General features: G+C 39.9%; 1 protein-coding gene across 2 annotated transcripts in view; it reads right to left on the bottom strand.

Annotated features, from left to right (window-relative positions):
* Positions 1-14,133, bottom strand: part of LOC100338259 (olfactory receptor 4K3) — a 65,722-nt gene that overhangs the window by 15,437 nt on the left and 36,152 nt on the right. The window contains exons 3-4 of one of the 2 annotated variants that reach the window (XM_051822564.2): positions 8,860-8,937; positions 4,043-6,131 (exon numbers count right to left, since the gene is read on the bottom strand). In XM_051822564.2, the coding sequence (XP_051678524.2) occupies positions 5,165-6,131; positions 8,860-8,937 (1,045 nt within the window). In that variant the 3' untranslated portion in view covers positions 4,043-5,164. Of the gene's footprint in view, positions 1-4,042; positions 6,132-8,859; positions 8,938-14,133 lie in introns of those variants that run through there. The other variant, XM_051822567.2, reaches the window with a different exon arrangement.

Below are 14,133 nucleotides of genomic sequence, written 5' to 3'. Positions count from 1 at the left end.
ACTGTCTCAGTTCAGTAGCACCACAAATTTACTAGGTCCTAATCTCCTGTTAATTCGCCCCGCCCAGAGTCAGGTTTTTCTGCTAGGCTCAGGGCCGGTGCAGACCTGAGGTCGCTCTGCTTATGACGTATGTCCAAGATGACGCCTGCTCTTTGTCTTGCTCACCCTTGAGAGGTGAGCGGAGAGAGAGAAACCCGGTGTCCGTACCAGTTCACCTTTTTTTTTCTCTCTCTCTCTCTTCCGGTTAGCCTGGTGAACTCCCCCCCCCCCGGGGGGGTCGTTCCCTCTAGTCTCCTCTCTCCACTTGCCTGCCGGTGTCTCGGGCTATTGAGGTTCGGCTCACCTCGCGTTCTAGCGCTGGTGTGTTGAGTCTGCCGCTGGTGTCCCAAACTGTGGGCTCCCACGCTCTCCACGCAGGTCCACTGTGAATCACGTGTTCCGGAAGAGTTTCTTCTGCTGTTTCCTCCCCTACTCTTCCTTGAACCTGCAGTATCTCCACTTTTATTAAACTATCTCTCCCCGGACTATCAGTGTGCTCCCTTCCTATTCCGCCATCTTGCCTCCTCCCCCCCTCATAGACTTTTTATCTATTTGCTCCTTTAATTTTCAGGTCTCAAGCCTTTAAATTAATTGATTTGCTTAGTTTCCATTATTGTGATCTGAGGTCTAGGGTCCATAATCATCTCAGTTAGAAAATATAATTAGTGAGCTCTAATTGGGATGCTCCAAAACACCTTCCCAGCACTACCTCATTTAATCCTCATATGCACATAAACATTCACAGATGATGAAACAATATAGAAGATACTGGGCAGAGGGGTGGACATGTGGTTCAGCAGGCAAGCCGCCACTCGAGACACCTGTGTCCTTGGGTTTGTGTCAGCTCTGTGCTCCAATCCAGCTTCCTGCTAATACAAATCCTGGGAGGCAGCAGGTGGTGGCCCAGGAAGTTGGGTCCCTGTCTCCCACATGGGAGACCTGGACTGAGTTCCTGTGTCCTGGCTTTGACCTGCCCCAGCCATGGCTGTAGCTGGCATTTGTGGTGTGAATATGGATAGAAAATCTCTGTATGTGTCTCTTTACTTTTCACAAATAAGTAAATAACATTTAAGAAAAACATTATAGAGGCTGAATAATTTGTCTGTCTCACACAAGTAAATGCAAAGGATCTATGGGAGGTAGCATCCGGATTGAAGGAGAGAGAGAGTTGGAGGGAGTAGGTAATTTCTAGGAATCTAAGAAAAATTTTTAAATGAACTATAGTAATTCCCTTAATTTCATAAATGTTTTATAATTTAATGTATTTCTATTTAAATAAAACAAAATCTACCTTTGATAAAGCTAAAGGTTTTAAGTACATGATTCTATAGTTATGCATTTTGGAACCATAACACTGTTCAGATGTACAATAGTTCCATTGCACTCTAAGTTTCTACAGTTCTTTCCTTTTTTAAATATTTTTATTATAGATATTTAAGTTTACAACGTTTTAATATACATACATATATAGTGAAATGGCATTGATAGTCAAACTAACATAATTACATGGAAGTCTTTTGTGTCTATTTGTTGTGTTTATGATATTAACTTCTATGAAAATAGATGCTAAAGCCTTCTCTTAGAAGGTTTTACATATCATATCATTCACAGTATTGTCTTTAGGTGTTACATTACTTCTGTAGATTCCTGCACCACACTTAGCATAATGGAGATTTTCAACCTTGATCTACATCTCCTTATTGCCCACCCCCCCCCAACTCTGGTAATAATCATTCTACCTTTTTTGTACCTATTCAACCTCTTTGTCTTAGTTTCTTCATAAATGATATCACAGAGTACTTTTCTTTCTGTGTTTGGCTTATTTCATTTAGCACAGTATTGTCAAGGGTCACCCATGTATTCACAAATGACTTTATATACTTCCTTTTAAGGGTGAATAATATTACATTGCATATGTATCCAACATTTTGTAAACCATTTGCCTGTTGATGGAGGCTTACTTTAATTTCATATCACACTTCATTGTGGATAATGCTTCAGTGAACAAGGAAGGTCAGATGTGTCTATGACATACTGATTTCACTTCTTTGGGTATTTCATCCAACAGGGGGGTGGGATTGGTAGTCATGTAGTACTAACCAATGTGCATTATCTCTTTATATATTTATTTATTTGAAAGGCAGAGTCAGAGAAATAGAGGCAGAGAGAGAGGAGAGAGAGAGAGAGAGAAAGAGAGAGAGAGAGAGAGAGAGAGAGAGGTCTTTCATCTGCTGGTTCACTTCCTAAACAGTCACAATTGCTGGAGCTGCACTGATCTGAAGCCAGGAGCCAGGAGCCTTTTCCAGGTCTCTCATGTGGGTGCAGGGACCCAAGCACTTGGACCATCTTCTACTGCTTTCCCAGGCCACAGCAGAGAGCTGAATCAGAAGTGGAGCAGCCGGGTCTCGAACCAGCGCCCATATGGGATGTTGACACTGCTGGTGGTGGCTTTACCAGCTATGCCACAGCACTGGTCCCTGTATCTTTATGTTTGATATGCAGATATTTGGCATCCAAACACCTGTAATGTGATATGTCATTTATGGATTGGGTTGCATTTCCAAAATCATGCAGTCTGTTATGTATTGGATTTGTATTTCTTCACTCTGTCTTTTACTGTCACCCATGTGTGTATTAGTAGTTTTCTCTCAGTGTTAAAAGATTCCGTTTTATCATTGTACTTCTTCTAATTCATTCACTCCCCTCTTTAAGACATTAGGGGTTGTTTCTATTTTTATTGATTAATAATAAAACTGTGTGAACACACATTTACTTAAGTTACATATAACATCATTTGGGTATATAGCTAAGCATAGATTTTTCTGGATCAGTCATCTATTATACATTCAATGACACAAATTCTTTAAGCAATTATTTTCAAAAAGATGAAATGAATGGCCAAAATCCATATGAAAATTCTTTACAGATGTATTTGTTACTGGTGTTAGTGAACGTTGTTTTGAATTTGCTATAATTAGTCTGGACTCACCGTGACACTATTTTACAGAAGTTTTCCATCATCAACACAGCTGTCAGTAACACAATCCAGAACACCAGGCTGGAATTAGAAAGTTTCAGATGTCAGAGGACCCAGTGAATTTGGTGAGGTTGAAGGGATTTATTCAACGTTATCACAGAGCATAGGGTGTTCACCACCGGGCACATCAGATGAAGGAAATCCTGAGTGCTGCGGATCTTATCAAAGCCCGTGCCTGCGTTATCACTCTTACTACTTTCCCTGAAAGGTGTTATTAACTCGTGTTCTGAGATGATTAAAAATGGCCAGATGTTAATAAAACTATAAAACTGAATTCATATTATTAGAGATGGAATTCTGTGATAATTTTTACTAAGAATGATGTGTCCAAGGTGGGAAAGGATACAACTTAGTTAAATTATAGGTAAGTGAGATTCTGAATTCTGAGGAGGGCCTGGAATACAGTTAGAACCGAGTGAGACAAACGATGCACCTTCTGTCTGGGCAGTGCTGGTGGTATTTTCCTCAGTGTGGTGTACATTAATCACAGAATATAGTAAATGCTCCATGAGTGGGAAACTGTAGTGTTCTAAGTTATAGGAAAGCCAAACGTACCGACAAACTACTCAAGCAGTGTCCTCGTGGTTTCTAAGTTTTGCTAAATTGGGAGCATTATTTGAATTTGTACCTTTTCTCAAATCCAGAAACACAGGTAGAAAGTGGGTGAACTATAATGATGAAAGTAAAATAGAATTTAAAAAATCTTTTGTTTCATTTTATTTTTCTTGTAGAGGTGAAAAACGTATTTTTTCTTGTTCTATAGGTGTAGTTTTCATATTGGAACTAGAGTGCCAATTCCTATTGCAGCTGAAGTAAGATGGCTGGATGACTTGTGCTGGAACATTTAGCAGCAATCTGGTAGCTACACAATAGGTATGATCTGACTTGCTGATGGATCCATGCCCCTGGCTGAACACACACCTGGACCTGTAATTGTTATGAGACTTGTAGAAAGTAGAGAAACAGAAATATTTTAATTAGAAGAATTCTTTACATTCACATACTAATTAATGGGCAAATAAAGAGAAAATTTTTAATTTCTACTCTAGGAAGAAATAAATTATTAGAATATTACCCTTTACTTTCTATTGTTGGTGACTCTTTATTCTTTTTTTTAAAAGTACTTATTTACTTATTTGAAGGACAATGTGATACAGAAAGAAGGAGACAATGACAGATAGATAATCTCCCTTTTGCTGCTGCTGGTTCCCACTCTGCCGGCTACAGTGACATGGACTGGGCCAGGCTAAACTAGGAGCCTAGAACTCCATCAGGTTTCCCAGTGGTGGCAGTGGCCCAAGTACTTGCACCACCTTCTGCTGCTTTCGTAGGCACATGAGCAGGGAGCTGGATGGGAAGTGGAGCTTCAGCACTCCATATGGATGCTGGCATTGCAAGCCGTGCTTCACCTGCTGTGCCACAGTGCCAATTCCTGGTTGTGGTTCTTCATTGCAAACAGTAGAAAGTCTACCTGGTAGTTTGTCTCTGGCTTCCAAAAACGTACACAGAATATTTGGTGTGCGACAGATATACACAACCAGAATTCATGGACTGGCCACAGTGGGTTTGCTTACTCGTTATTCGTATCAACTGGTTATATGTATGAGTAGTTGTATCCTTGTCTTCTCTTTGTCATATCCTCACTGGTGCTTCCCCAAATCAACCTTTCAATAAACTCCTTGCACTCAAAGTTTGTCTTTGAGTCTTCCTCTGAGGGAGAAAGCAGCTAGCCAACCACATGTGATTTTTTGATGTGATAATTCAGACATTCCTACAAGATTTCAGTTCACTTACAAACATATGAGAAACAGAATTGATGACAAATAATCTTTTCTCATTGTTAAATGACCATAATAGAAACATAAAAATTATAGCTATTGATGTTACCTGCTGGAATAACACATGCTACAGTGGATTTATATTCTTCCTTTTTGTAACAGCCACAAGCAAAGGCTCTGTCAGAGTAGTAGATGCATTCATATGTTTAGTGAGGTAGATGTCATGTCAGGTAGTCCATGTTAACTGACAGGTTCCTACGTGGAGTCGTCAATAAGCATGTGTGAAATAAGAGCTCCAAATCAGAGTTCATCAGAACGTTCTGACAAAACACTCCTGTTTGCTCAACCTTTGTACTGCTATCTTTATATCTTTGTTCCTTAGTGTATAGATGACAGGATTCAAGACGGGGGTGACAGCAAAATCAACAATGAACAAATATTTGTCAAGTGATGACGTGGGGAAAGGCCACATGTAGAGAAAAATGCACGGAGTGAAGAAAAGTACGACCACCGTGATGTGAGCTGACAACGTGACGAGTGCCTTGGATAGGTCCCCTGCAGAACGTTTCCAGACGGTGGCCAGAATGAAGACGTAGGAAAGGATTAGCAGGAAGAAGGTTCCTGCAGTCATGAAGCCACTGTTGGCAGCAACAACAAACTCAAACTTGGCCCCATCTGTACATGCAAGTTTAATTATCCTAGGAAAGTCACAGTAAAAGCTGTCTACTTTATTAGGCCCACAGAAAGGCAAGTTTATCACAAACGCAAATTGAGACAACGCATGGACAACTCCAGTTACCCAGCCAATGACTACAAATGAAACACATCTTTTAGGGCTCATGATGTTCAAGTAGTGAAGAGGCTTACAGATTGCAATGTACCTGTCAAATGCCATGGCTATGAGCAGCACCATTTCCACTCCTCCCATGACGTGGATGAAGCATATCTGTGTCATACAGCTTTGGAAGGAGATTGCTTCATGTTCTTTTAAAAGGTCTGAGATCATCTTGGGAACTGCAGTAGTGGAAAGGCCCACATCAATGAGGGACAGGTTGGCCAGCAGGAAGTACATAGGAGAATGCAAGTGAGAATCAGCAATGACCAAGAAGACAATGAAGAGATTTCCCAGGATGATCCCCACATAGAGCAAGGAGAATGTCAACGTGAGAAAAACCTTAGTTCCCCAAGAAGTGGAGAGTCCCAGCAACACAAACTCGGAGACCACAGAGTCATTCAGGCCGCCCATTGACTTGTGCACGGGAGTGATTTCAGACCACCTGTAGATGGAGAATTACAAAAGGTCATTATCAGCAGTACTACTCTATGTTTCCTACATACACTTCTAGATTATTCTGTAAATTACATATCCAAGAGTTAGAAAGCATTGGATTGGACAGCAAAATAAGAAGAAACAGAATCATAGTATTTAAGACAGTGATTAGATTAAAAAGTGATAGAAAGTTATGGACGCATGAGTATTTGATGACAATGTATTAGTTGTTCCTTTTTTTCCCTTTTATTTATTTGAAAGGCAGAGTTTTGGAAAGAGAGAGAGAGATATAGAGAGTTCTTCCATACTCTGGGCCACTCCACAAATAACTGCAATGGCTGGGAATGGGCCAGGCTGAAGCCAGGAGCCAGGAGCTTCATTCAGGTCTTTCATGTGTGGGAATTCAAGCGCTTGAGCCATCTTCTGCTGTCTTCCCAGGTGCATCAGCAGGAGCTGGATCAGAAGAGGAGCAGTCAGGACTCAAAGGGCACCAATATGGGATGCAGGCCCTGGAGGCAGCCACTTAACCTGTTAGACCACAACACGGGCCCCTGTTTTTGCTTTCTAATTCCATTATTGGAGTTTTTCTTTTGCCGTGTTTGTTTTTACAATAAAGAATATCTAGATATTTTCCCTGCTTATGTATCTATGTGTTTTCTTATCCTAATAATATTAGAAATTATCCACACATTAATTTTCCTCCTCTGGTATGTAAATTCTTCTTATCTAAATTTCATATTCCACTGATGAAAAAGAGATTTCTAGACCAAAAAATTCTAAACACATTTTCCCTCTGTGTATATTTTATTTCTGTTTGTGCAGTTTATTATGGAAATCAGTTGTACAAATCAGCATTTTATGATGCTTAATTCTTGACAATTTATGATCATAATTCATGCATTGATCTTTATAGTTAAAATTATTCACACAAAACTGACACATATTTAATGGTAAAAAGTACTACCTATTCTGAAAACCTGATTATATTTAGGAAAGGGACATATTAGGAACAGCAATTGAATTCTTCTGGACAAAGAAAGGTAACATGGATTCTCATGTTGCATCAGTGGGATCAGTAACCAAGACATAGATACCACTTTTATTTCATGCTCTAATATTGAGAGAAAGGGCAAGCGAGACAGAGATGGTGGTTCATGATTTGTCACCTAGCAAAGAGAATGTCTATTTGAAGAATTTTATGTTCATATCATATTGTAATTTACCTGTGAAAATAAAACCTTAAGGATATTACATGCTGAGTGAAAAGGAATGAAGTACTGAGAAATAACAACAGAGAAGGGAAGACAAAAGGGGAATAGATGGTAAGGAGCAACAGAGGAGAGAGTAGGATAGTTACAGGTGGGTGCTGTAAAAGCAAAGTCTGACATCCTCGTCCTCCCTGTGTGTGCCTGCGCGGGTTCAACGCAGCAACCACAAGGGATGAGAAACCCACATAAAGCACTCCCCTTCTGATACACCGTAACTGTTGTTCACAACACTTACTGATGAGTAGTTCTTATCTGTACAAATGAAATCAGCCAGAGCAAGACTTGGAGGTAATGACCAGTATCAACTCAGTACTTTGGCCACTTCACTGACAAGATGGCTTTTCTTCTGGAGACCAGTTAGTGTGACGGACATGAAAGCTACCTGCTTCTTGTGGTTATTCAAGGAGAAAATGCAAATTCTAAGTTCATTTGCTCTTAAATTATTGAACTGTATCACTTACATTGACTTCTATGAGACAACAAAGTTTCTGAGTTTCTTTTCCTCCCTCCCTTGCAGATCCCTCTCCTCTCCCCCCCCACTAACTCTTTCCTCTTTCCTTCCTTCTTTCCTTTTTGCTCCTTTTATTATTTTCTTTCTTTATCTCTTTCGTATTTGTACTCTTTTTTTTCTTTTACTTTTTAAGCTTAGAATCTGGGTCTTTAAAATGTTGCTTGACTAGTACACTTACGTGCTATGTCTGTATGAAGCACTTATAAACATTAAATTTTAATAATCTTAATGTTTGTTTCCAGTTTTCAGAGGGGAAAGCCTAATTTTCTCATGTCATATAGATATAATATGGAGGGACTGGATGTACAATAAGGTCCACCTGGCACCAAATCCTCCAAGATAGCTTTCCTACCAGGAATGACTTCTAATCTGATTCTTGATTTTGAGAAGACCAAGAAAAATGAGAAGAATTCTAAAACAAGACATTGTGTTCTACATAGAGAATTGAGACCAAGATACATTTAAATGGCCAATAGTGATACCAATGGAAGTTCATGTTAATACTCAAATCAGTTCAATAACATTGTTTCTCTTCAGACTGGGTTACTTCACCCTATTAATTTTAATGATTGAGTTTACTGCTTTGATCTGGAGGTGGAATAGCTAAAATTTGAAAAAAAAATTAGAAAATATCCAGGCGAATTAAACGGCTTGTAGAAACCATTCTTCTCCAACCCTGGTGTCTGGGAGCTTGTGGAGGAAGAGCGATTTTTCCTAGGGTGTGAAATTCTGCTGTAAACTGTCAGTATATCGCCAGGATTATTTGAACAAGGAGCCATATAACATTTTCAATAAGCACATCAACTAAATTATACACTTATAACTGTAAGATCAATAAATAGGTATGGATAAGTATTAATCAAGAAGTAAAATTTATTCTCAAATAAATTCATTCACTTTTGCAAGTGAATGGGGTAGAATTGGAAAATTCAAAAACTAGTTTGTGTTAGACTTACCATACAAGGTCACCTCTGAAACAGGATCTTTCTGACTGCAGGGCTGAAATGAAGTCTGGTTGGTTTTCTGATGTGACCCTGTTGGTAAAATGGGTTTTCTTCACTGTGGCATACAGAGTGCAGCCTCTGGCTTGGAAATCTGTCCAGCTGTGTGTTTTAAATAGCTCCGAATTTGGAATGCCACATTGTTATGCTCCTGGGGCCTCTCTTAGCTTCCTTTAGCATCCCTTACTTTTCCTGAATTGAGTCTTCAGATAATAACGCATGCTTTTCTCGAGCTAGATTCAAGTTAATCTAGTAAAATACCACAGAAAATGTTAATAAAAATCCACCAAAATAGATTTTTAAATGTTTCTATTCTGTTTTGTTGGCAGGACATAGCACTGCTCTATTTGGTCCTACCATGTCTTAAAATCAAAGATGTTAGTTCCAGTGCCTGTACAGTTAGATGAATTGTGTAGATGGGCAGGTGGCAGCCATCTGTGGTCCTTATACTCTTGACTTAAAGGACTGCTGTATTTACTTGAATGGTGTAACACACACACACACACAGAGACAGACAGAGACAGACAGAGACAGAGAGACAGAGAGATCCGTCTTCCATCCAGTGATTCGTTACTCAAATGGTCTCAATGGCTGGGGTTGGCCAGGCTGAAATCAGGAGCCAGGAGCTCCATCTGGGTCTCCCCGAGGGTGTCAGGGATCCAGGCACTCTGGTCATCGGTGCTCCTTCCCAGGCACGTTAGCAGGAGTCTGAGCTGGATGCAGAGTAGCCAGTGCCAAGCCAGACCTCTGAAAGGGGATGCTTTCCACTGCACCACAATGCTGGCTCTAAAAATACCTTTTATAGTATAAATTATATAAGTATATATTCTATAAATTTATAAAATATAAAGTACATAAACACATAAATGCTTTATGTGCAATTCGGGACATGCTCAAGCTGACTTACCTCAAACAGTAGAGTTAGAAACATACCAGGGGATTCGAATTCAATCCCATCGAGGTGGCATGTACCAATGCCATCTCACTAGTCCCAGTGATCAATTTCTGTTCACAGTTGATCCTAATGATAGGACTAAGAACCAAAGGGATCACATAAACAAGAATAATGTCTGCAAATACTAGCTGATAGAATAAAAAAGGGAGAGAATGATCCAACATGGGAAGTGAGATACACAGCAGACCCATAGAATGGCAGATGTCCTAAACAGCACTCTGGCCTCAGAATCAGCCCTTAAGGCATGCGGATCCGGCTGAAATGCCCATGAGAGTATTTCAGGCATGGAAAGCCAAGACACTCTGGGGCGGGGGGGAAACCTAAATGAAAGATCTCCGTGAGTGAGATCCCAGTGGAAAGAATGGGTCATCAAAGAAGGAGGTACCTTTCTCTGAAGGGAGGAGAGAACTTCCACTTTGACCATGGCCTTGTCTAAATACGATCAGAGTCAGTGAACTCAGGGGGCTTCCATAGCCTTGGCAGCTCATGACAAGAGCCTAGGGTGATTACTGAGGCCATAAACAAGAGTGTCAGTTTGTTAAGTCAACAACAGGAGTCACTGTGCACTTACTCCTCATGTAGGATCTTTGTCCTTAGTGTGCTGTACATTGAGATTTAATGCTATAACTAGTACTCAAACAGTATTTTTCACTTTATGTTTCTGTGTGGGAACAAACTGTTGGAATCTTTACTTAATGTATGCTAATCTGATCTTCTGTATATAAAGAGAATCGAAAATGAATCTTGATGTGAATGGAAGGGGAGAGGGAGTGGATAAGGGGAGGGTTGCAGGTTGGAGGGACGTTATGGGGGGGAAGCCATTGTAATCCATATTCTGTACTTTGGAAATTTATATTCATTAAATAAAAGTTAAAAAAATATAATTTACATTTAATAATATTAAAGCTTGTAAGTATATAGTTCTGCAGTTATACATTTAACCATGGCACTGTCAATGTATACATTTGGGTAACAATTATACTGTCAAAATATGCATTTTGTGTAATGATTGCCCTGGCAACACATACATTTGCATAAGTGTTGCACTGTCCAGTTCTTCTGGGGTACTTATAGTTAACCTCACACTATGCCCTTGATTCGGGTAGTCGCAGATCTGCTTTCTGTTCCTATAGTTTTTCTTTTTCTTTTTCTTTTTCTTTAAAAAATGATTTTAGTTATAAAACATGATGTTTTAATGTATATAAACATACTGAAATGATGTCAATACTCCAACAAAATAATATATCCATTACTTGCATAGATAGGTTCTATGTGCATCTGTGTGTGCTCAGTAAGGACTTCTGTTAGCAAATTTTCAGTACGTAATTCCATGCTACTAACTACAGTCTTCATGTGTCACATCAACTCTCTAGCTTTATTCACTCTACTTCATTGGAGATTTATCATCTTAGATTTCCTTCTACCTCTTTCCTCCTCATCCCTGTCTCTGGTCATCACAAATCTACCCTGTGTGTAGATTTCACCATTCTTATTTTCTTCATAAATGAGATCATATGCTATTTTTCTTTCTGTGTCTAGCTTATTTCATTAAACATAAAAACCTCCAGGGTCACTCATGTTTTCACAAATGTATTATATATATATACACACACACACACATATATACACACATATATATACACAATACATATATATATACATACATATATATAGTTGAAGAGTATTCCATTTTTATATCTTTATCACATTTTCTTATCCAGTTACCTCTGTTGAATACTTAGTTTGATTTCATTTCATGCTTTATTGTGAATAATGTCACAGTGAATAAAGAAGGGACGGGCAGATATCCCTATGCGGTGCTAGTTTTTCTTCTTTGTGTATTTATCCAGCAGAGTTGGCGAGTCACCAACCTTTTATCATCTTTTCTCTACAGCATTCATTATCTTTATGTTTGATGTTAGGAATCTCAATGCGACATCTGGTTGTGGTTTGCATTTGCATTTGCAGGATCCTACAGTCTGTTTTTGAGTCTGGCTTGCTTTAACCTGCATCTGAGATTCATCTTCGTTGTGTTTATTAGTTGTTTCTCCTTATTGCTAAAAAGCGTTCTGTTTATGGTATACCTCTGCTTATTTAGCTGCTGCCCTCTTTAGGACATAGAGTTGTTTCCATTTTTGTTGGCTGCTAATAAAGCTAGATCAGCATTCATATACTTACATATATACAAATTATTTCCATATATATATATATATTTGTATACCCAAAAGTGGGTTTTCTGGGTCAGTTAGTCCATTGTATATTCAATGATCTGTCGTTTGGAAGGGTATATTAAAAAAGACAAAATAAGTGTTCATTACCCATATGGAAAGTTATCTGTAAGGCTATTTGTCATTAGTGCTGCTGCAAGTTGCTAAATATTAGACTGAGCTCATCATAATATTTTCTTAAAGTAATAGTTTCATTCGGGGGCCAGCGCTATGGCACAGAGGGTTAAAGCTCTGGCCTAAGGCGCTGACATCCCATATGGGCGCCAGTTTGAGTCCTGGCTGCTCCACTTTAAATCCATCTCTTTGCTATGGCCTGGGAAGGTAGTGGAAGATGGCCCAAGTCCTTGGGCCCCTGCACCCATGTGGGAGACCCGGAAGAAGCTCCTGGCTCCTGGCTTCAAATCAGCTTTGCTCTGGCTGTTGAAATCATTTGAGGAGTAAACCAGCGGATGGAAGACCTCTCCCTCTTTCTGGCTCTACCTCTCTCTGTAACCCTTTCAAATAACTAAATACATCTTTTAAAAAAAGTTTTCAGTAATAAACATAGCTGACAGCCTGCAAAGAATGAAACATCAGTCTGGAATGAGAAAATTTCAGATGTTGGAAGACCTATTTTTCTCTAGTGAAGTTAGAGGGTTGTTGAAAATTTTCATACTGCACAGCACATGTATCATTGTGCATGTCAGGTGGAGATTCTGAGTGCTGTGGATCACATCGATGCCATGCTGGCTTTACCACTTCCACCACTTTCTGTGAAAGATGTTGCTAATGTGTACTTTGGATTGATTTTAGTATTAGTCTAAACTTTAATTCATATTAGTAGTCAAAAAATTCTGGGATAATTATTTGTAATATGAGTGATTTTTTTTTTTGACAGGCAGAGTTAGACAGTGAGAGAGAGAGAGAGAGACAGAGAGAGGTCTTCCTTCCATTGGTTCACCCCACAAATGGCCACTAAGGCTGGTGCGCTGCACAGATCTGAAGCCAGGAGCCAGGTGCTTCCTCCTGTTCTCCCAAGTGGGTGCAGGGCCCAACCACTTGGGCCATCCTCCACTGCCCTCCCTCGCCATAGCAGAGAGCTGGACTGGAAGAGGAGCAACTGGGACAGAATCTGGTGCCCCAACTGGGATTAGAACCCGGGGTGCTGGCGCCGCAGGTGGAGGATTAGCCTAGTGAGCCGCGGCACCAGCCAAGAGTGATGTTTTCAAGGTGGAAAAGCTAAGTCCTCACATTCCAAGGATTGATTTCCATCATCATATTTCACAAGGCGGAACTCTCTCTAAAGAGCAAGTAAAATGTGTGGAGATCAAAAAAGAAATATTGAATCTGATATAACTCATTTGCCTGTAGCACACACTCACATTGTATGACTTAATTTTTACAATAATCCCGAGCCCGCAAATTGGATAGTTTTGCTGAGAGGTTGTTTTTCTTCAAATGGAACTTATTTGAAGTCTCAGGCTGGGAAGCAGCATGACTGGTGTGCACACTTTTAAAGACATATTTATTTATTGAAAAGCAGAAAGAGAGAGAGAGAGAGAGAGAAAGAGAGAGAGAGAGAGAGAGTGAGAGAGAGAGAAAGAGATGACCATAACAGCCAGGGCTCGGCTGATCTGAAGTCAGGAGCCAGGAGCTTCTTCCAGGTCTCCCATGTGAGTACAGGGTCTCAAGGACTTGAGCCATCTTCTGCTGCTTTCCCGGGTGCATAAGCAGGGAGCTGGATAAGAAGTGGAACAGCCAGGACTCAAACCAGTGCGCACATGGAATGCTGCCATTGCAGGCAGAGGCTTAGCCTTCTACACAGAATGTTGGTCCTAGGAGTGCACATTGATTGTCTTCTGACTCTTACTTCCAGGGTGCCCTCTAGACTCTGATTCTAAAGGCCTGTTTCCATGAAGAATAGTTGGTTTTTATGCATTCTGTAGATTTTCTTCCATATGCTTCATTCAAGTTCTTCCTGTATAATTTGTTATAAAAGATACTATTATCAATCAATTTCCTATTATGTATATGTTAGTTACTGTTCTAGATCTCTTCCAGGGCCAT

The sequence above is a fragment of the Oryctolagus cuniculus genome, chromosome 12 (genome assembly GCF_964237555.1).
Source record: "Oryctolagus cuniculus chromosome 12, mOryCun1.1, whole genome shotgun sequence".
Classification (NCBI taxonomy): domain Eukaryota; kingdom Metazoa; phylum Chordata; class Mammalia; order Lagomorpha; family Leporidae; genus Oryctolagus; species Oryctolagus cuniculus.
The sequence above is the reverse complement of the archived record's forward strand: the minus strand, read 5'-3'. Positions and strand labels throughout refer to the sequence as shown.